General features: G+C 45.0%; 1 protein-coding gene across 3 annotated transcripts; it reads left to right on the top strand.

Moving 5' to 3' along the window:
• The first annotated feature begins 59 nt into the window (after positions 1-59).
• Mrln (myoregulin) lies at positions 60-21,622 on the top strand. Of its 3 annotated transcripts, none has more exons than XM_060369382.1 (3): positions 60-91; positions 19,961-20,080; positions 21,388-21,622. In XM_060369382.1, the coding sequence occupies exon 3, from the start codon at positions 21,407-21,409 to the stop codon at positions 21,545-21,547; it is 141 nt and encodes a 46-aa protein (XP_060225365.1). In that variant the 5' UTR covers positions 60-91; positions 19,961-20,080; positions 21,388-21,406; the 3' UTR covers positions 21,548-21,622. The 3 variants fall into 3 exon arrangements, with proteins under 3 accessions (XP_060225365.1, XP_060225364.1, XP_060225363.1); XM_060369381.1 differs by lacking the exon at positions 60-91 and adding an exon at positions 132-330; XM_060369380.1 differs by lacking the exon at positions 60-91 and adding an exon at positions 16,457-16,532.
• The last annotated feature ends 2,301 nt before the right edge of the window (positions 21,623-23,923 follow it).

Below are 23,923 nucleotides of genomic sequence, written 5' to 3'. Positions count from 1 at the left end.
AGGCAATGTCTGCAACAGAGGGGTGGAGCCTTCTTCCCAGTTTCACCAGTTGGGAAGTGGAGTCCGTGGTGGAAGGGAAACCCCACCCAGGGTAAGTGAAGTGGCTGGCTGCTCCTTTAGCTGATTGCTGGTGGGGATTGCCAAGGGAGACCTCAGTCAGGCTTCAGAATCGTCCTAACAGCAGGCGGGGCTGCTGGGCCAGCTGTCCTTTTAACCTACTGAAGAAAGGCAGCTCCGGGAAGAAAGCTCCCACCTCTACATCCAGGTTTCCTGTTTTGTGTTTCCAGTTCTGCGAGGCAGCAAAGCTACGAGGGATTACAAGTCACCATGGTAAAGCCACGAAGCCAGGCTGGGAAGGGGGGGGGCGGCGTAACCTTCTCATCATCGCTTGATTTAGCCTGAAGTGTTGACGGAAAAATCAGAATGCATTTCTAAATGAGGCTCTTTAAAATTAGAAACAAAAGCAGATTCTTAGAAAAAAGGCGCTGGAAGGCTGCCATTGCATGATCATTCTGGGCTGAGGGGCTCGGTGCACCTGGATGGCAGCGAGCACCGGGGCCCCTCTAGAGCCGGTCTGCCCTCCACAGTAGTTACTAAAGCCTGGACCTGCAGGCTTTTGAGTCTGTGACCTACTTGGAGAGGGCATGTGATGAATAGGGGAAGTGCAGTACAGCTAGTTCTTGTGTTTTTTCACAGGAAAGAGGAACAGAAATTAAAACCTGGCTTGGAGAAAGGCATATACCAGAAGTTCCTGGACTTAAGTACAGAGCATAAGAAAAGTTAAGTGTGCCCAGGGGACCTTGGTAAATGAGCCTCACGTTATAGAGTAGGATTAGTGTTCCTGAATTTTCTTAGCTGTACTAACGGCTAATGCAGCTGTTCTCAACCTGTGGGTCGTGACCCCTTTGGGGTCCAATGGAAGTTAGATGAGCCCTGTGAATGGGTCATCCATTCACAGGGAAAGAGATATTCACGCTTCGTAACAGTAGCAACGTTATGAGGTAGCAAGGAAAATAATTTTATGGCTGGGGTCACCACAACATGAAGTGTATTGAAGGGTCGCAGTTAGGAAGGTTGGGAACCACTGCTGTCACGTGGAGCATGGCTCTCTTTGTAGGTGTTCAGCAGGCCGAGCTGAGGAGGGCCTCACAGGCCTGGCTTTAGAGATCCAAAAAAGCAGCCTGTGTAAAAGTCCTGCTTATTCCTGCGTGTCCTGGTGCATGCCTTTAATCCAGCACTAGAGGGAGGCAGCGGTAGAATGATGTCACAGGCCAGCCAGAGCTGTGTGCAGTGAGACCCTGTCTCAAAGCCCACCCAGAGTCCTACATCTGTGCAAATAGCCCTGATTCGTATCGCTTGCCAGTTTCTCCCGTGGAAATAGTCTAATCACAAGAGACTTCAAGCTGTATCATCACATGGTTTTGTTTACTGTGCGGCTGTGTTAAGTGTGATCTTGAGAGCATGGAAAGATGTAAGACAGAGGCTGGGCTGTAACTTTGCTCACAGCCCTGGTTCTCTCTCTCTCTCTCTCTCTCTCTCTCTCACACACACACACACACACACACACAGAAACTGGGAGTGGTGGTGCATCCCTGCAAATCCAGCACTTGGAAGTGGGAGGCAGGAGGGTCAGGAGTTCAAGGTTCTCTTCAGCTACATAGGTGAGATACTGTCTCAAAGAAAATAACAACCAAAGTAGAATTAACTTAAGAGGAAGTATGTTGCTTGAGGATTATCTTTATCTCATACGTAATTTTTATCCAAATTCTTTGTAATTTAATAATCTAAAATCTGATATGTAAGTTTTTTATTTTTTAGATGTTATTTTATGTATGAATGCTCTATCTGCATGTATGCCTACATGCCAGAAGAGAGCATCAGATTGCAGTGTAGATGGTTGTGAGCTGCTATGTGGCTGCTGGGAATTGAACTTAGGACTTCTGGAAGAGCTCTTACCAGTTGAGCTATCTCTCCAGCCCCAATTTAATATTTAAGTGTCTGTGTTCCACAATCAGATCACTGTGTTCCTAGATGTGCTAGTTGGCTCTCATGAGCTTTGGCCCCAGCACATCTGGGCTTGAGCTAAGTAGAGGTTCCATGGGTCCATGGGCTGGCCCACGGGCCTTATGTGACCACATGAGAATGGCTATGAATGCAGCCCAAGAGAAAAATCTTACACATCTTTAAACGTGAGTTCTGCATTCAGGGCAGTGGCCAGGTGGTTTGTGACTTCACCACGCTTTTCTCCAACATAAACTTTCTAGATGGTGATGGAACGCCGTGATGTTATGAAGCCTGGGCATGTAGTAGCCTTTGGTGCTCGGCGCTTCCCTCATGGGGGGTTGGCTGGGTGAAGTGGGCCTGGCAGTGACTCTGTGGGAAACTCACAGCCCAAGCGCAGCTGCAGGCTTGGCGCAAGTGTGAAAACGGGTGTGGAAGCGGACCTGCAGCAGAGTGAGACTCCCTCAGGAATCTCAGGACCCTGAACAGCTGTCATGGGGCAAGTGTGTCTCATGTACAGAGTTACCGCCCTCTGACTGTGTCACAGTGTGCTTTTCACATTCACCTTTCCATCCTGCCTGTCTTTGTCTTCCCTTGCCATCACTTATGCTTTGGCCCTGACAAGAGTCCAGAAGCTGTAGAAGCGGGCAGTCAGGGGAGCTCCGATGGATGACCCTTTCCTCTCCTGTCTTGATGGATGTTCTAGATGGAGTCAGATTCCCCTCATCCTGTTCCGTCTTGTGTTTCGCAAACATCAGATGACTTGTCTAGGATCAGTTGGCAAGGTCTGGTACCACAATCCTGTGATCTTAGCCACTTAATGGGCAAAAACAGTGGGATGCAAGGTCAGAGGTCAGCTTTCTGATGGCATGGCTCTGAGGTACACATAGTGTCCTGCCAGCACATCAGATACTGGAAGCAGGTTCTACCTTCTTGTCACTATCCCTAGGTCAGCATTTTGGAGTAATAATGTGAAGATGTTTGCTGACAACTGGGCACGTCGTTGTCAGCAGCATGTTCCTTTAAATCAGTGGTTCTCAGCCTTCCTAATGCTGCCTGGGACCCTTAAATACAGTTCCTCGTGTTGTGGTGGCCCCCAACTATAAAATTATTTCATTGCTATTTTATAACCGTAAGTCTGCTACTGTTAAGAATTATAATGTTAATACTTTTGGAGATAGAGGTTTGCCAAAGGGAGAACAGCCTGCAGGTTGGGAACCACTGCTTTAAATCAACGCTTTCATGTATGTACACATGTGTGTGAGCACTCGCAGATCTTGTCCCTGCCTCCCATCTTTTCTGAGGATGATGGGAGTCACAGATGATGCACTACCTGCCATGTCTGACGCTGTGTATTGACAATCCAAGCTCAGGTCCGTGTGCTCGCACACCAAGCCCTTCACCCAATGGGCCACTTCTCACCATCCAGTGGACACAGCACACTCTAGCCCCTCCCTGTTCTGTGTGGATTTCCTACCTTTAGTTATTTATTTATACAACATTCTGCCGGCATGTGTGCCTACGTGCCAGAAGAGGGCACCCGATCTTATTCTAGATGGTTATGGGCCACCATGTTGGGAATTGAACTCGGGACCTTTGGAAGAACAGCCAGTGCTCTTAACCACTGAGCCTTCTCTCCAGCCCTCATCTTGATTCTTAAACCCAATGGATTATCAAACAGAAGGCGAAGAGCTCTGAGGCACAGAAACTCCCCATCTCTCCCTGTCTCACTGTCCACAGGGCCAGAATGTGTTAGGCTGCCAGCTTGAAGTCTTAATCAGAGCGAAGGTTTCTTTGGATTCTACCAGTACCCAGGTTTCCAGCCAGGTTCTTAGATCACAATCTGCCTCATAACCTGAAGAAAACTCCTTGGTTTTCCTTGGTTTTTAGAACCTTGCTCAGCCTAGCACCTCTGTACTCTTTCGCCGAGAGGGCAAATTGAGCAGCCCAAGCAGGAAGGAGTGGATGTACTTGCAAGATGATTAAACAGTAATGTTTTAACGTTACTCTCTATGTGCTTTAGGAAACACACATACACACAAACACAAGCAATTGCTTTAAATTGGCAATAAGGACCTCAGTTAACGAATAAGTTTCGTTGCCATTTGGAGAGGGAGCAAAGGTTATTTATGTTGTTGGACCACCTTACACAGAGAGGCCCCTCCCCACTTCCTTTAGAGACGAGCAAGGGCTTAACCTTGGATGTGTTATGTGCCTAGGTCCTGAGTCACATTTTGCTTACTTTGGGGGACGTCATGGATTTCTCGTCAAGCTTGGATTGGCTTAGTCATGTCTCTAAAGGAGAGTTCCTCCCATGAAGACTACTGGTACTCTCAACGCTAAGCACCAACTTAGCTTCATGAGACTCATTTCAGCAGGATCTGGTGTCCTCCATTCTGTTTCCAGAAACACCAGAATACTCATTTCATGTGGCAATGGGCATGACTCCTTTGCCTCCATCCCTCCCTGCCTGCCTTTTTCCCCTTCTTTTTTTTTTACCACCGATATGTGTGCTTTTGACACAGACACGCCTGTGTATTTTGAGAGCACAGGGTTCAGAACATGTCTTGGAACCAGAATGTCTACTACCCTAGCATGTGACCTCTGACCCTGTGTGTCTTTGGATGAGCGAGTGATGTTGCCACTCCAAATCTATTTTCGTTATCTTCCTTACCAGGGTGTGTAAGGATGCGTGTGTCACCCTGCATGAAGCCCTCTGGGACCAAAGATGAGGACCGAAGATGTGTGTTACACACACCTGTGTTCATCAATTTTCCAGACCCAAGATGGTGGCTGATGCAGCTCCTTCAATCTCTGTTTTCAATTTTACAAAGTTGCAGAGAAACATAAAGATAGCTGTATTCTTCAACAGTGACCTGATTTTCCTGGCACTGGCATGCGACTGTTTCAGATGAAACTGATATTACCGCATTTCCTGTCTTTTCTACTGGGTGCTGTGGTGTGCACCTGTAATCTCAGTGCTTACAAACTGTCATTGTTGGCTGGCTTTAGAACTGCCCTGCAAACACACTTCTGGGTATGTCTATAAGGCTGTTTCCAGAAAGGTTTAACTGAAAAGACTCATCTTGAGTAAAGATGGCAGGGTACTGTGGGCTGAGGTCCTGAAGTGAATGAAAAAAGAGGAGGTGGGGGCATGTTCGCAGCATCTGTCTCTGCTTCATGACTGTGGGCCCAGTGTGAGCAGCCATACCTGTGCCCACAACATAGCCTCCACGATGGACTATAACCACCTTTAGATGAAGAGCCCAGAAAGCTCCCTTCTATTCTTAAACTCCTTTTTATAAGATGTTACTGATTAAAGCAGCAACAGTAACTGATACATACGAGGCAGAAGGGCCATGAATTCAAGATTGGCACGGTACATTACAACCCTAAATCTCTATCCTCTGTACACACCTGTAATCTCAGCCCTTGGAAGACTGAGGCAGGAGGGTGGAGAGTCTGAGGTCAGCTGCATAGTAAGATGCAACCACACAAAAGGGAAAAGGCGGGAAAGAAGAGAGCATGCTATTTATTCACCATGTATTTTCTTGGTGCAATGTTTTGACTTAAGATTAGCTTGCCAATTCTCCACTATATAGATGGGATGACTGTCACTCAGGTGTAGCAAATGACCGGAACACTTCATCTCTGAAACCCACGTTCTCATCAGCCACAGGAGATCCCCCCACAACGGGCACAGACATCATAACGGGCCCAGATTGAGCCAAGTAAGACAAGGCAAAAGCTTTCCATGGGAATTATTAATTCCTTTATGTGCTCGACATCCCAAAGATGATCCTATCTCATATATACATATATATGTATGTTTATACATATTCAAATGTTTATATATGTGTGAATGAGCAGGTTGATTAAGGACAGGAAGTTGGTCGTCTGGTAACTTGTGAAAGGAATTCATTCAATGCATTTTGCTAGTCATCTTCCTGCTTCCTGCAGTAGGCCAGGCTGTCTTCCTCAGTGGGAGGCTCCCGCACAGGGCCTTGAGAATTCTGCTAAGGAAACGCATGGGCAAAGCCTCCAGGTCTGACACTGCTGTCCAGGGACAACCATTAGAGCTTCCTTTCTACAACTCTTGAGGTCCCTGAGAGGAGAAAGGTGGGTTCATGAGGAAGGAGTGGCTTGGGTCTTGAATTATACTGAGGATTGCTTGGTTGGTTCACTGACTCATTCAAGGATAAACATGCTAAAATCTGTACATCTAAAGCTAAACAAGAAAGAGGACCCGGGGTAAGATGATCAATCCTCACTTAGAAAGACAAATGGGATGGACATTGGAAGTAAGAGAACGAGAAACAGGACAGGAGCCTACCACAGAGGGCCTCTGAAGGACTCTACTTAGCAGTGTGTCAAAGCAGATGTTGAGACTCATAACCAAACCTTGGGCAGAGTGCATGAAAGAAGCGGGAGTTAGTAAGACCTGGAGAGGACAGAAGCTCCACAAGGACCAAATATATCTGGGCACAGGGGTATTTTCTGAGACTGATTCTCCAACCAAGGACCATGCATAGATATAACCTAGAACCCCTGCTTGGATGTAGCCCATGGCAGCTCAGTATCCAAGTGAGTTTCCCTAGTAAGGGGAACAGGCACAGTCTGACATGAACTTAATGGCTGGCTCTTTGACCTCCACCTCCCTCCCCGAAGGGAGTTGCAGCTCAGCCTTGCTAGGCCACAGAGGAGGACATTGCAGCCAGTCCTGATGAGACCTGATAAACTAGGGTCAGATGGAAGGAGAAGAGGACCTCCCCTATCAGTAGACTTAGAGAGGGGCAGGGAGGAGTTGAGGGAGGGTGGGATTGCGAGGGAATGAGGGAGGGGCCTACCACTGGGATACAAAGTAAATAAACTAATATAAAAAAATTTAAAACTATTCAAGCTTTTTACTGCATAAGTAACTTTAAACGATGAGGGGGGAAATCATTAAAAATATCTTTCATCCCTAATTGCACATAAGTGTCTATATTTCTGATACTCCTTTTTTTAGGGGGGAGGGGAATTTAAGAAATAAAAAAAGAGTTTTGTTGTCCCTGGCAACAAAACTGAAGACTAGAAGCAAAAGTTTGCTGAGGTATCTAGAGGCAATGTGCAGTGAGCGACCTGATGTAGTTAGGTTTGGTAAGTACCATGTTTGCATGCTGACAACAGAATCACCTGACGAGGTAGCCCTGGTTTCACTAACACACAGCTGGATATACATACATCCAGTGGACACTCTTAAATGGCGAATTGATCATAGGATGAAAAATTGAAAGCTGAAAGCCATACACGTCTATCCAACCAGCGGTCACTGAGCTGATTGTCTTGCCACAGTGTGTAGTTGGTTAGAAAGACTTTGTTTGAGAAAGAAAGAGATCGTCAGGAAAGCCATCTGATGTTTGTTTTGTTTCTCACAGTGGGTACAGCCCATCATGGTGGGGGCCTCATCGCAGCAGAGCCATGGGATAGCTGGTCACAAAGGGTACACAGTGAAGAAACAGCTGATGCTGATGCATAGCATCCATAACCCTCCCCCCTTGGTATCCTTTGGTATTCATGTCCTGCATGGCATAGTATCCCTCACTTTAAGTAAGCTTTGTCCTTTCTCGGTTTAACTTCTCTGAAGACTCGCTCACAGGCATGCCTGGAAGGGTGTCTCCCAAGTGACTCTAAATGCAGTCAACTTGACAGCAGAAGATTCACCGTCATGGAGCCTGAAGCAGGATAAAAGACAACCTGAGCCTTAAGAATAAGGCAGCTAGGAACTAAGCCCAAAGGATAGGCAAACACTGTGCAGTAACACACTGCAGTAACCGCTGGGCAAATGCCGCTTCTCCTTTAACACTCAAGACAACTGTGTGCAATGATCTAACTTGCTCATCTGATGATCTGGGCAATTTGATGTTCATTGTGAGTGGGGAGCTCACAGGGGCCATCTGGAAACTTTTGAAATACAGATTTTTTTTTTTCGAAGGAAGAAAGTCCCTCAAGCCAGAAACCACATCTTGCCTCTTTCCATCTGACCACATCAGCTCTGCAGGTTGCTTTGGGGATGTGGTTTCTACTCCCCTCACCCCTGAGCAACTATACTATGTTTTTGTTTGTTTGTTTTTGTTTAGAATTGTTTGGGGATCCCAATGGGGGAATAAACAAACTTGAACAATTTGTAACTGAGCTGCGGAGAGTGTTGTCGGTAGAGTGCTTGCTCTCCAAGCACGGGGACCTGAGGATCATCATCCAGAACACACGTTAAAAAGCCAGGTGTGGTGGCAGTGCAGAGATTCTCAGCACTGGGGAGGATAGGCAGGTGGATCGCTGAGGCTCCCCAGCCTGCCAGCCTAGGATACCTGTGAACTTCCAGGTCAGTGAGAGACCTAAAAAACAGTGGACAATGTCTAAGGCAGTGGTTCTAACCTTCCTAATGCTGTGACCCTTTAATGCAGTTCCTTGGGTTGTGGTGAACCCCCAATCATAACATTATTTCATTGCTCCTTCATAACTGTAATTTTGTTACCGTTACGAGTCATAGTGTAAAAAAACATGATATGCAGGATATCTGGTAGGTGACCTCAAAGAGATCATGACCCATATCTTAATTCACACCCCCACCACCCAACCCCACACAGACACATACACAAGAGACATACACAAGATCAATAATAGACATTCTGAAAATGGCAGAATCAATGTAGATTAGGTTAAATTTATAAACATGAAAACATTCAAATATCAGAAAGGGGACTGGAGAGATGGCTCAGTAGTTAGGAGCATATTCTGCTCTCACAGAGGACCTGAGATGAGTTTCCAGAATCCACATGTGGTCACCCAACGGTAACTCTAGCTCCAGCAGACCTGACATTCTTTCCTGAACTCCTTCGGCACCCACATATGTGAGGCTTAGGGACAGAAACACATACCCATAAATACAAACTAAAACAACATAAAACAAAAAAACAACCCAGAGCCCCACAGAAAAGTGTGGAAAAGAGCAAAGACAGTTCGGCATTAGACAAGCCGTGTGCTCTCCCCAGGATGGAGATTTTTGTTGCTCGTTGATATTTTAGAACAGCTAACGTGGAGACCTATTAGCTGTGGAGAAAGCCATCCCCGCTAGCAGCTAGCTCCTGTGTAAGCGTATTTTTGTTACAATTCATCCCACCTGTGTCTGTCAGTTCCTTTCCACTCGCCTCCTCCCATGACATTCTGGCTCATATTTCTGCCTAACACTCTAAGCCAGTTATTAATAACAGCCCGGCGAGCTCTGTATCCACCAAGAGCAGATGGTGTTTTTGAAAGCAAGAGCCACCATTCCCGTGACTTTGGATTTGGTCCATTGAACTCCTGAACAGTAAGTGTTGGGTTTGTGTTTTTAAGCAGTGTGGACATCGGGAGAGGTGAGTGTAATTTGTCTCTTGTAGGAGACAATGGCAGGTAAAACTTGCTGAGACTCCCAGAGCCTATTTCCACTGCCTGTGTTTCAACATCTCTCCAAGTTTTATGAGGCTGATGAGAAGAGAGATTAATGAATTAGAATCCTACTCCTTTCATTTCAGTTTTGGCTAAACAGCAGAATGGGGCAGGTGATGCTTCTTAGAGATTGCTTGGCCGAGCTGTAGGGCTGCAGCTTGACACAGTTTCCTGTGTCTCTGCTCCAGATGGAATCCCAGCATTTTTGAGGGGAATTTTCACTTCCAGGGATCCCTGTGGGAGAGCTGGGGGAGGCAGGAGATCTTGCTGTCCTCCCGTGGTCTGGGTTTGGGTCAGAGACAGCAGTCTCATTGCTCGGACCTATTGCTTACTAGTTTCCTACCCAAATGGCCTTGTCTCTGCAGGCTTCTTTGTAGTGGTTTTTTCCCAGAGGCCCGAGAAGTAGGTCACTGTGTTTTCTGTCTGGCAAGGGAGGATCCTGGAATTCAGGGAGCCAGATACCTTGCCTAGTTCTGGTGGGCAGAGCTGACACCTGATACTCTAGTCTTACCACATCAGCTGACCACATCAGCTCTCACGCCTTATACTAGCTCTCTGCTGAGGTCCTGTGAGTCCCATTCCTAAGCGTATGTACGCTTCTAGATACGATCTTTGTTTTGTTTATGAGACAGGGTTTCTTTCTGAACCCTTGGATGTCCCGGAACTCAATCTGTAGACCAGGCTGGCCTCAAACTCATAGAGATCCACCTACTTCTGCCTCCCAAGTACTGGGATTAAAGACAAGCGCCATCACCGCCCAGCATAGATAGAATTGGTTTTGTTTCTTTGTTTTTGTTTTTTGAGACAGGATTTCTCTGTGTAGCTCTGGCTATCCTGAACTTATTTTGTAGACTAGGGTGGCCTTGAACTCTCAGAGATCTGCCTGCCTCTGCCTCCCGAGTGAGTGCCATGATTAAAAGCAAGCACCCCACCCCCACCCCAGCTATAGATAGAATCTTAACAAAGGCATTGAATTGGACAGACACAGAGGTAGGCCACATAAGGGCAGTTATAAGACGGTATACAACTACTCAGCCCCTCTGAGCTTCAGGATCCTCATGTGGGAAATGAGAATTATTACTTTTCTTGCAGGATTCTGGGTCTCTGCTAACAATAGATATACATATCCATGAGCAGTGACAGCTGTTGCAACGCTGTCTGTAACATTCCCTCATTCGACGTATTTCATCTTCAGAATCGTCCACCCTTTCCAGTTCAGTTACAGATCCTGAACACCCCATGCTTGATAGGAAACACCAGTCTGAAAAGCAAGCTCGCGTCCCGTGTTTGATGTCATCGTTTGTTCTGAATGGTGCGTGCCACGCCAGCATTTCGGGTGAATGCAAAGGCGCTATCTTGCTCACAGCCCAAGGCGACAGCTAGAATCTGCGATGATGAGGCAGTTCCACCCTAAGCCTCCCACTCTGGTGCAGCCGGCACACCATATCTGCCTTTGTTGCACACTTCTGCGGACCTGTTTGCTTACACAGAATAGAAAGGAAGGTTGGCAGGAGCACCCGCTTCCCACAGTTGAGAGAGGCTATGGAGACAAGCAGATCCCCAGAGTTCACAGTCCAGCCTGTCAGTGAATTCTGGGCTCAGTGGCAGTTTATTTGCAGAAAACAAAGTAGAGAGTGATAGGGGAAGATAGACCCCTGATGTCAGCATCTGGCCTCTGCACACAGATGCATGCACATTGATACAGGTACACAATCCATGCACATGCACCCAAAGAAACACCTCACCATATTTTCAGCCACCGAAATAGCTGAGGACCAACATTGTTGCTAGTCCCATGCCTTCTCTGAAGGAAGCCGTGGTCTCATTTAAAAACCAAAATGATTCTTCTCTCTCCGGGCCCTCTGCATTCCTAACTAAACTTGGCTCCAGAGAACACCGGAAGCTCTCAGAAATTATCCCAACACTGAAAACCATTTTGCAACAGCAGCAGCGGTTCTCAACCTTCCTAATGAGGTTGCTACCTCATAACTGTAATTTCGCTACCATTAAGAACCATAATGTGAATATCTGTGTTTTCAACACTCAAAGGGGGTTGCAACCCACGGGTTGAGAACCGCTGACCTAATGCTTTTACCAGATGCTCTTTGAGAACTCACACTCAGGGACACACACACACACACCCGTTCCTCATCCCCAGTCCAGGAACAACACTCATTTGAGCAGCTAAGTTCACCTCCACCGTCCCGAGTCCACCCATTCCACCACTGCGCTACGATCCAGTCCATCCAAATTCCCATTCCTTTTTCTTCACCCACCCGATGGATGGCTGCTGGGAGCGGTTGTGTGTTGGAGCTCTCTTGCCCAGCCTGGTACAAAGAGGATCCAGCCAGAGCTGTGGGCATTTCGTTAGTCCTTGTGAGAGAGCGCTCTGTCTGTGGGTCAGAGAGAGGATGGGAACTTGGTGGATGATTACATTTTGATCATTTGGACTGCAGAACATTTCTAATATCACTCACCCATACCTATGGAATTTAAGGAGCAACGCTGAAAGCCTCAGCCTTCAGGAGCCCCAGGAGTGGATGAGGAAGAGGACACTTGGTTCACAAGTACAAAAGAGGTTCATTTTAGTGCCAGGACGCTGCTTTGAAACATGTGAGGCATGCATGGTCATAGATGTGTGGGACGTGGTGATGACAAGAAAAGAAAGAGAGCTATGGGTAGGGTGGTGAAGGAAGATGGGCAGACATGGTTTGGAACAAATAGCATGGACACAGTGGGCAGAGCCAGGTCCCGGAACCCCTCTCCCCCATAGTACCTGATGGTCAGATAGACCTTCCCAAATGCTTCCAACAAAAGCGGGGCTTTGGCGACCATGTGGCTTTACCCTCCTAGGGCTTTCTATTCTATGTGTTCCTCTGCCTCCCCTCCCCCAGCCACTCCTTCATTCTTCTCCTGGTTGGGTACAGGGAAGGGCCAGCTTTCCAATTCCAGGATTTACGGAGCAGCTGGCAGCATGCTGGGCTCTTGGCTTTTGTTCTTATCAGTCCCGAGAAACCACAATAGTTTAAGCCTATGGCTTTGGTGCCAAACAGATTTCTTTCCAAGTCCCAAGTCACAGCTTGTTCAGTATATAACCTTGGATAGATTATTGATCTTCTCTGGGGTTTGGTCTCTCCAACTGAGAGAAGAGTAGCGTTAACTTCCAGCTGCTGGTGTTTCATGAGCCTCACCTCAGAGTGCGGAGGGTAGATTAACTCTAGTGATGAATCAAACCATTCAAGATGCCTGCCAGACAGATGTTATTGTCTTAGTTTGCTAAGTATCACAGAACCAGCCAGGACCTAAGCCAGTTCCATCTAACTTTACATCCTATTCTCCTTGTTCACTGCCCCAAAGTGTCCAAATATGTTTTTGTTTTCAGTTGAAGTTGGCTCTGTCAAGTTTGTCGCATGGCCCTGACCTCCCAGAGATTTTCCTGTTTTCCCTTGTGTTTTACATTCTTTCTGGTTGTATGCTGGCCTGAGCCTAAGCTGCTGGGCAGGGGAGGCTGTGTGCGATGAAATAATGAATTCTGGTGAGGCACAAACCAATAACTTTAAATGTCCGTAAGTTACTAGGCAGTTATGACCCCCAGCTCTGAAAACAATTACCAGTGAGCCTGACCAAATCTGTTCCTCTCAAAAGACCTCATGTGTCAAGCGAGAAAATGATGAAAAATGAAATATTATTTTGGTACCAGTGTCTTTTTTTAATACTTTGATTACTAATTATTTCCCTTAGCTAGAAAGAGGAAAATCACCTTGGAATTACATCTTGATTGGTAAGCAGGCCATGGCAATCAGGACTGCAACCATTTTTTTTTTTTTTATGTTTTTGAGACAGGGTCTCTATGTGTTCTGGACTTGCTCTGTAGACCAGGCTGGCCTCAAACTCACAGAGATCTGTGTGCCTCTGCCTCCTTGAGTGCTGGGATTACAGGCACGCACCACCATGCCGAGTGACTGCAACCATAAATTATCCTTTAATTTTCATACATGTTTTTTCTCTTATCCACAGTTCAGACTGACAAATAAAATCTTTGTATCGGGCCCTCTTCCTGATGAGATTCAGCTCTGGGCCATCACTGAGTGGGGCTTTAGCCCAGAAAATACAACTTGAGTTGACAGTTCGGAAGTTTATAGAGCACACACAATCTATTTACTATTGAATGTGCACAAATTTTTAGTTAATCCCCAAATCACTTGAATTCAGGGACCTTAGCAGCCACAAATCTCCGCTGTAGGCCTTGACAGTCCTGGGCCAAATGTCTGGCCTGCCAGCAACTCCACTCAGTTTCTTTGTTAAAAGCGAACATTAAGAAAGGGAGAGAGAGAGAGAGAGCGAGCAGAAACATCTAAACAGGATTTTTATAGGATTTCTTAAGTTCAAAAAGACAGTGCTGATGAATATAACCCTTGCTGGAATGCAAAGCACTTTCCAAATTGAGACAAGTTGAAAACACTCAGCTTTGGGGTTTTCTTGTTTAGTTTCGTGAGAAAAGTAGTCTGTGTTTTTCTCATTGTGTTTTTTGTTTGAGCAAGACCTTTAAGTCTTCTGAAAAGGTGTCTATTTAAAATGTAATTATGGCCAATGCTTGTTGAAAGCCAGCTAGTGTCACAGACCGTCCGGCCTGTTACCCCAGGATTAGCACGTCCGGCACCACGTCTAGGAAGCTGGACCTGCTGCCTATGGGGCCATGCAGGGGACGGGCAGGGCCACGTGGGTGAGAGCTGTGATGCCGCATGGGTTGGTAACGTTTCCGATAAGTGTAAGGGCAGTTCTGCCTGAGCTCACGATGGCCCACAGGTGAGTCTAAAGGTGGGCAAGAGTCTTGACAGTTTTGTGTGTTTAGGTCCTGAAGGAGCCTGTAAGTGATTCGCCGAAGGAGGACAATGAGCCAGGCTGCAAGTAATAATTATTGCTGTTGTGCATTAAATATGTACTTTCTAGACACAAATATTCACTGAATCCTTTCATCATCACCCTCAAAGGAAGATGCTCCTATCACCTCAGATTACAAAAGTGCTACCTGATGCCAGGGAGTCAGTGTGAGTGGGGTAGACCTGAGGCTCAAATCTCGTCAGTCTGAATCCAGGTCTTTCTCTCGACCACCGTGGCCTACCATCCGTCTTTTATGTCCAGGGAATGTTCAGGAGAGGATCAAGGAGGGAGACCTATCAGGTGTGAGGGACAGTGGTTAGAAATGAGACGATAAACAACACAATGGCTCATACTCATGCGACCCTAGCACTTGAGAGGTACTGAACGATCGTCACTTTGAAGCTTGCCCTGGCCGCATTTGGATTCCAAGACCGGCTTAACTACAGGGTGAAACCAAGAAAAAAAAAAAAAAAACCTTTCCAGCTGACCTCATTGTGAGGCATGATCTTGCTCTTGTGATCTGGGGAATGTCCTGCTGATTGAGGGCAGATTTCCTGAATGTCAGTAAAACTTCGTCTTCACTGCTGTAATGATATTGTAGGAAATTCAGGAGTGCTAGGCTCCAAGTGTATTCCATTGTCCCACGAACCATTCACATTTCCGGAGAGGAAACTGAACCGGCAAAGAAATGCAGCTGTTAGTATCCCCTCCAGAATGACCGGTTTCCCCTGCAATTAGGATCCTTTCTGAAGCGACTTCTCATCCGAAAGCATTAGCCAGCCAGTGGGCTTGAACGGCTGACAGCTGGAGGCTAGAGTTTTGGGGGTCTCTGGATCCACCCCAGGAGGCTGGCAGCCACGGGCCACTCAGCGTCCTGCAACTCCCCACACTACGTTGAAGGGCCCACCCCAGTGAATGGTACTTAAAATTTACTGCAGCGGCGTTTTTCAGTGGTCTCACTCTACAACCTGTGTTTCAAGGGAACCGTTAGAGGTTGGAGACAAGGGACAGTTAGAAAACTCTCCTCAAAAAAAAAAAAAAAAAAAAATTCTTTTTTTGAAGCGTGACTTGCATGTTTAAGACTTCACTGAATCCAAGGGAAAGTGTTTTTCTTTTGATAATAAAAGAGACTCACAAAGCACGTTCTGTTCTTTGCCTTGACAAAAAAAAAAAAAAAAAAATATCCACAACTAAGGAGAGGGAAAAGTGATGGTTGAGGAAAAGAGTGAAGGAGAATTGTTGTATGTATGTAGCAGAAGATTTTTGTTTGCTTTGTTTTGCTGGGGGCCCAAAACAGTTAGAAAATACACAATTCGTGTGGCCCCAGGGATCAGTATTTATTTCCATATAAAAATAAGATAGTCGTGGCCTAGAGGCAAGGGCTTGCAAGCTGAGCACAGCAGAAAGGAGAAGAAAGAGTGAAACTAAGCTTTGGGAACCAAGAACCACCAGGCCTTTCCATCCATTTCACTGTCCTTGAAGAACGCCTCTCGTGAACAAATGGGCATGCGCTGTATCATCTGCACCCATACCTTGATGAAATCAGGAAAACGTCAAAGTTTGTAAGACCAAATGTGATTATTCTGTGTGTAATATAAGGGTTTATAAAATGCTCCACAGACTCCCCGTGGCCTCTGAACATGGGGAAAAGACAAGCAGAAGCAATCATGTGAGAGGCGGGTTATTTTTGTGCTTCAATATAAAACAAACTTGACCCCAAATAACCTAGAGTGTCACATCCGAAATCAAAGATCCTGCCTTATGATTTTTAGAATACGTTTGCGATAAGAACAAGGTCTGCCTACGTTGATAAGACATGCAGCAAAAATACACATACATTTCGAACAAGTCAGTAAGTTGAAAACTCATGGATTGAAAAACAACAACTAGAAAATATTTTTCCTGAAAATTGATGGTACTAAATAGTTACACCCTCCCCCCGCAATACTCATTAAATCCCCAAGTAGAAAAAAAGATGGTATCAGAGGATTGTGATACTCAAGTATTTTAATCTGCAGTAAAATCTGTGTGTATTTCTGCTGACACAGTTGATCTGGGACAAACAAAACTGCACCTACTAGGGATTTAGATCTGCATAGAATAAAGGGGAAGAGACAAACAGGACACGGCCGAGTTCCTGTTTGTCATGGGTGTTTTGAATGAAATGGGAACATGCTTGCTTGGTGAGTTTATCAATGATCTATCTTCCTAGCAGCATTTCAATGATAAATTTAGTGTTTCTTTTTATTCATATTCGTTACAATGATAGTTTTAACAAAACCAATCAATACGGATTACTTTTATTAACAGAGCAGGAAGGAGGCTGTCAGCAAAATTACTTTCTCTGGTTACCTAAGACTGTAGAAACAATAGCCTTCTAACTGAAAGGACCTGAGACGTGGAGACAGCAAGGGAGATGGGAACCACCCAGAGGCCTTCCACCCAACCACAGATGTGCTGACATCAGCACAAGTGTTTTTCTCGCCCTCTCCCTCCCAATACTTCAATAATTATGAACTCCACTGTAAATACAGAAGGGGACACAAAATTCACGTGTAAGGTTTCCTTATTTCTTTCTGGGGGGGAGTTGATTTTGTTTTGTTTCCTTTTAGGGTTTTGAAGAAAAGATCTAGCTATATAGTTCAGGCTGGCCTGGAGCCTACCATATAGCCCAAGTTAGTCTCAAAGTCATGATTTTCCTTCCCTAGCCAGCTGATGTTACAGGTATTTGCCGTGCCATGCTATGTCCAGGTAAACACATGGTTTAAAGGTAATTGTGAGTATACCGACAAGAAATGAAGCTGGCTGGAAGCTCTTTTTCTGTCTGATGGACTGAATTCAAAGGAGAAAATGGCTTGACCAGTATTGGCCTGTGTTTTTATCTATTTTATTGGGGTTTCTTATGCTTTTACTTCCCTTCTCCACCCCAATCCCTTCCAACACCCCAACACCAGGTAGGAGAGAAAGAAGGTTAGTTAGGTCTCTTCAACTACTTCCTGCTGGTTAGGGTCATTGGATTCCTTGGTGCAAGTCCAATCTTTGTTTCAGGATACCCCCAATAATAGCAACCAGAAGCTGGTGTGTGTGTGTGTGTGTGTGTGTGTGTGTGTGAAGCAACAATCTCTCTTCTTCTTTTTCATCAACATCATCATCATCATCATCATCATCATCATCATCATCATCATCATCATCTTTCTTCCTTGGAGTGTTCCCATCCCTGCCCCCGGACTCTGGCAGAGTCCTCAGAATTAACCTATCTGCAGCTGCCAAAGATCACGCCCCTCGCAGAGCCCACATGAGGCAAATCGTCCGCTGCTGTGGACAATCTGAGACAGCCTCACACCCCACACCTGGGATTAAAACAAAAACATGTTTACGCAACATAACTGACTTCTTTTAAGGACGCCAAAACTTCTACCACCAACCAGTACTCATCGCTCTTTGCTTCTTGACGGTGATTGCAATGTGACCAGCTGCTTCATGCTCCTTCCTGCCTCATCGTGATGGACTGTATCCCTTCAAACCATGAGTTCAAGTAAACCCTGCTCCCTTAAGTTGCTTGTCACATATGCTGTTATGGCAAGGAGAACATTAACTTAGTATCTATTCCTTTCTTCATCCACTGTCCTTTGAATCATTACGGCCCACATATGTATCCCTCAACTGGACACGGTGCCCACGCATTCTACTTTGTGTGATGCTCTGTGTTTGCTTTTGTGCCTTGCTTAGTGAGATTCAATTTTGTCTCTGGAAGGTTCGTCCTAGTTTTACCTATTGCTGTAGTTTAATTTTCATTATAGTATGGCATTCCATTTTATGTCTATGCCACTATTCATCTCCCCCCCCCCCAGACGTAGGGAGCCCTGAGTGAGTGGAGTCCTGGGTGACTGCGCTATTGACATGGGCATGGCTATGCCTCAGACCTATAAAGAAAATGGCAAAGCCTTCTCCCCTGGGGTGAGGCTCTGAGGGAAATGGTATGTGGTCTGTGTGTGGATGATGATAGTATGTGCAGAGACTGTCCACCATAGCTTTCTCTCCCTAGATGTTTAGGACATGAAGACTACTCCCCTTCAGAGACAGCTCTTACTAAAATTTTAAACCTGTCCTTTTAATCCAGCTGTATACCATAACTACCTTCTTTTCTTATCTGTATGTAATAACCAGTAATCCCCCCCCCCATTCTTGTCTGTCTGTATGTAATAACCCTGCCTCTCTTTTCAACTCCATATAATAAATACACTGAGCTTCCAGGATGCTGTGGTTTTTCCAGTCAAGAGCCCAGACCACCAGTTCATCTGTGTGTGTGTGTGTGTGTGTGTGTGTGTGTGTGTGTGTCCATATTTGTCTTTTCTTCATTCTCCTACTGCCCAGTCAGGTCCAAGTCCAGGAAGCCATGCATCCATGGGTTATCTCCAAGCTGAAGATACCATGAAGATCATTTGGATGCCTGCTCTTCTGAAGGAAGCCATGTGGCTCTTTCAAAGAGTATGATGCATAGGAGTATAAGGGGCAGGGTGACCATTTAAAAATATTTAAGCATCATCTTCTAATTGATGTTTCTGTGATTTCATATGGGTATTAACTATCGTTTCACTGACTATATTATGTTCTACCCATGGCTGAGTAATGGTTTAGTGACCATTCCTTATTTTCTAATTTGTCTGCTGTAATTCAAGTGATTCAAATACTTACCTGTATGTATAGACTTGGTAAAAGTGTTAAATATATCATTGATTTCCCATGACCCTTATCGATTTGCCTGATATGGACTAGAGGTGGAGACCCCCATCCTAAGCTGTCAAACTTCCTGACTCTCAGACCCCACAGTTGGAAGATTCCGAGTCCTATTCTGAGAGGGTGGCTTGAACCAAAAGCGTGGACATGCTAAACACGAGGGTTATAGGTGGTATACATTGAAACACGAATGACCTTTGTGTTTAGACTCGGAGCCCAGGCCCAACATGTGTCTGAAGAAGAAATTTGAAATTTTTATTGGTACCAGTAACTTTTGAAGAAAGGTTCTCAACTTGTACAGAGAAATAGCTCATCAGAGAGCTGGGGTATGACAATTGAGGCAGGAAAAAACCTGCAATGAGCACTGTTGAGCACAATACCAACTTCATATTCAAGACACAAAGTATACAAAGGATAATTACATGGTTGAAGAGTGTGGCAGCCATATTTTACAGCCTGTTTTTCTGTTTTTGTTCTTATAAATCCACTCCCTTATTTTCTACTCTTTAAAATTTATAATACTTAAATACCAGCCTTGTAGTCTTACATAGAGATGTATTTATGTTTTGCTGGGAAGACATTGAAGCATTTTCTCAAATATAATTTCAAGGGAATTGTTTCTTTAGAAAGTGTAGTGGGTGTTTGTTCTACAAACAAAATTCTTCAGTTTGGCTTAATATTTCTGTTAAGTTTTTAGGTTTTAAGCTGCCCAATTCAGTCTTAAAACTAAAACATCCTATTCTCCTGTCTTCAGCAGTTCTCCCTGCATTTTTTTTTTTTTAAGTCCTGTAGCAGTTTTCAGTGCAGGCCGCTGCGCCTCTATTTGCTGAACTGCTTTAGAGTTCAATTAAACCTTCCATGTGCTTTGACACAGGAACCCGGTTGCTAGGAGAACACCTGTGCCCACAGCACTTTGGTCCAGCGAGAGCAGGAGAGGAGAGTTGTTCCTGGAACCGGAAGAGCTGTGTTACCTGCCACCACCTGAGGATCTCAGGTGGGAAACCGGTCTCTCTTGCCATTCCTCTTTCTCCACCACTTTTCTATCACTCTTATCTTCCTGCTTTTGGAGAGAACAGAAAGGGCCCCAAGGGAACTAACTAACGGAGGACACCGAGACTGAATTCCGAAGCTACGGGAGGGAATCTGTGGGTACTCCTGCCTTTCCCCCCTCCCCACCCCTTGGCTGAAACACAGGCAAAAGGAACTGCTGAGTGCCCAGGAGCCTCCAGGAGCTTTCTCTGCCCCTGAGTGCTGTATGACTCTGGTAAGATGGTCCCTTCTGTGAGAATGGAGAGCCGAGACAGTTGTTACAGAAACTGATGAAGATTCCTCTAGGAGGGAAGAGATTTGAGCACGGTGTTCGTCTCTCTTAGCCCTCACCTTGCCCTTTTTTTTTCTGAGTGAAAACTGTCACCTGAAAATGGCCCACTGTCCAATTCTTGCCATGTTGTTACGGTATTTGTGGTCGTTTGAGAGTGGTATACAGAGTCTCTGTTTAAGGCTTGGGAAAGCATTCATTTGCCTGTTCATTTTCTGAAAAGCAAGTTAAGAATGGTGTTAAATCCCACCCCCAACTAGAAGTTCAGTTTAAAAGTTCCTGCAATTAGAAAAACCAATCACAGTTTAGCACCGTTTGAAAGACACATTTCTGCAACCCAGAGACGTGGAGGAAAGTATGTTTGATGGCGCTCCACTAGGTGGCCGGAACACATCAGAGAGGTCCTGAGGAAAGCTAGAGAAGTTAGAAAGAGCCCGTGCCACTCGTTTTTGAAAGATGATGTTGCTACTTGCACCTCCCACGTCTCTGTATGACTTTCTCATGGGAATACCAGTTGGCACGAAAAGACAAGGATCACTGTGGAAGCCTCTTGACCGGTGCCTTGTAAAGAAAAAGGCAAGACTGAATGAAGGAAAACAAATGGCTGGGGCTAGGGGGATGGCTCTGTGATTAAGAGCATAGACTGTACTACCAGAGGAGCCAAGTTTGGTTCTCAGCATTACCTCAGGTGGTTCCCAGCTGTCTGGAACCACAGCTACAATGGATCCAAATCCATCTCTGGCCTCTGAGGACACTGCACTCATGTGCAAAAACAGACATGCATAAATTTAAAAAAATAATTAAATCTTAAAAATAATGACTATGACAAAAAGTCACCAAAATGAGTGGGAGAAAAAAATTATTTTAGTTCACTGGCTACAAATAGGTAGACCATTCCTTGAAAGGCTTGTCTTCATCCGAAGAAATAAGGAATATATGCATGCTTTTTACAGGATGCTTATCTTCCTCTTTCTATTTTCCAGGGAGCAGGATTATCTGAATATGAGTGGCAAAAACTGGATATTAATTTCTACTATTTCACCCCAAAGTCTGGAAGATGAAATTCTGGGACGACTTCTGAAAATTCTATTTGTTTTGTTTGTTGACTTAATGTCCATTATGTACGTTGTCATAACTTCCTAAAAATCTGACTTCCTTTACTCTGTGTGTAAGTTTCAAAGTGAATTCCAGTGAATAAAGATCTGCATTTTAATATGATGGGTGATGCTGAGTTGGTGAAATCACCAATTTATTCTAGAAAGGAGACACAAAAGAATATGTTTCTTACTTCTTCGCGGTTTACAAGTAATATTCACATAAATTGAAATGGGATTTCTTTCTGTGGAACTTTCACACTCTTCAGTGTAAAAACATTAGCCAGGCATGGCGGCGCACATCTTTATTCTCCGCAGTTAAGAGGCAGAGACTGGTGGATTTCTGTGAGTTCACGGCCAGCCTGGTCTACATGGTGAGTTTCAGGAAACCCAGGGTTACACAGAGAGACCTTGTCTCACTCCACTCCACCTCTCAAAAAGAAATAAACATTGTCTGTTTTTTTCCCCCTTTGAACATCATTGTTATTTAGAATAGAGTAAACCTGGTAGATAAAATTATGAGTGAGGTTGAGTTTATAAGGATTTATACCATTCTCTTTGGGGGAGGAGGATTGGGGGGGGCAGTGCTCACATCCATGCCTGAGCCTGGCAGCCAGAGGCTGACTCTAAGTGTTTTCCTCTATAGCTCCCCATCTTGTGTTTGAGGCAGTGTCTCTTGTGGATCCTAGGGCTCTCCAGGGTGCTGTCCAGGATCCTCTTGTTTTCAACTCCCCAGTGCCAGGATGGCAGACATGTCTGCCCTGTGGGTCCTGGTATCTTAACTCAGGTCCTCATGTTTGCACAGCAAACACCCTACCCGCTGAGTCTTCTTCCCGGGCCCTGTGTAATGGTTTGAAGGAGAAATAGCTCCCATAGGCTGTTTGAACACGTGGTCCCCAGCTGGCGGCACTCTTTTCAGAGGTTTCAAAGTGGTGTATTTTGAATATATATAGTCTCCCCCAGTTTCTCATCCATTCTCAGCTTCAGGTTTTTACATAAAAATATGACCTCTCGGCTTCTTTCTCCTGCCACCTATGCCTGCCTACTGTTGTGCCTCCCCACTCATGATGGCAAAAGCCAAGCAAACCCTTCCTTCTCTAAGTTGCTTTGGTCATGGTATTTTAGCACAGCAATACAAAAGTAACCACTTGTCATCCTTTTTTTTTTTAACACTGCCTACTTAAGCTTAACATTCCATGCAATATATTTCCATGCACTATAACACCAGACTAGACCCATTTAAAAAATAAACACACACACACACACACACACACACACACATACACACACACTTACACATACTTATGAACTTATAGGAAAATAGGTTTTTAAAATACTGTACAGTTAGATAAGAAATATTTCCACCAACATATTTGTAAGAGCTAGGAATAGAAATTCTTGAGGAATAGAAATTCTTGGTGGAGGCAGTGGCTTTGTCAGTGGCAGCGGCAGCCCACACCTTTAATCCAGGCGCTTGGGAGGCAGAGGCAGGCAGATCTCTGTGAGTTGGAGGCCAGCCTGGTCTACAGAGTGAGTTCCAGGACATCTAGGGCTACACAGCGAAACCCTGTCTCAAAAACAAAACCCAACAGAATAAAAGAGAATTGCTTCAGTGAGAGAATCTGGGGAAAACAGGACCCCCAGAAAAAGGTGGGCAGGCTAAAGTTGATGTTAAACAGCTGCTGGATGATATTTACCGTAGGTTTACAGCCACCCCAGGAAACAGGTGTGCGCTGCCCGTGTCTGACCAATGAAGAAACTGAATCTCAGAAGATGTGTGCCAGCTTGAGGTCAAAGCGAGGACATGGCAAAGCAAGGCCTTGATCTACAATATCACATTCCCTCCAAAGGTAAATAAAAGTAGGTTAATAAGATAAGCTTGTTAAAACCGAATCTGTGCTTTTTTTTTTCTTTTTACCATAATATTCAACTCTGGCCTGTTGCTGTATTTATCATTGCTCTAATTTATTATCTCACTGCCCATTCGAAAATATTTCATGAAGAAGAAAGATTAACTTTATTTTCCAGTTACCCACCTGATTATTCTCTTTTCCTTATATCCTGTATTTTCTAACAGTTGGTATTAAAATATAACCTTTGAATGACTTTTTAACAAACAAAAGACTGTCCTCTAGACTCTGGTTTTTGTTGTTTTGTTTGCTTTTTGTTATTAGACACATATGCTTATCAAAAAAACTGTGATTTCTTCCAAGAGATGGCCATCTTCTCAGATTTGGTCCAGTCTTTAATGCAGGGTTTCATAACAGGCCTAACGAAGTGTGAAAGGAATTGGACCTTTGGGACACCATCCCCCACTGCCTCTTACCTAACCTTTCTTAGATGTTGGATTTTTAACCAGAGAATAAATAGGGTCAAACTAGGCATGAAATGAAAACTAACAAGGTCTGCCTCTTTCTCAACACGG

This window comes from Meriones unguiculatus, chromosome 16 (genome assembly GCF_030254825.1).
Source record: "Meriones unguiculatus strain TT.TT164.6M chromosome 16, Bangor_MerUng_6.1, whole genome shotgun sequence".
In the NCBI taxonomy this organism is placed as follows: domain Eukaryota; kingdom Metazoa; phylum Chordata; class Mammalia; order Rodentia; family Muridae; genus Meriones; species Meriones unguiculatus.
Note: the sequence above shows the minus strand (reverse complement) of the source record. Positions and strands in the feature narration are given on the sequence as shown.

Coding starts and splice junctions, on each gene's coding strand:
- Mrln (XM_060369380.1), top strand. Junction 20,081..21,387: donor CCACCACCTGAGGATCTCAG/GTGGGAAACCGG, acceptor TCTATTTTCCAG/GGAGCAGGATTATCTGAATA.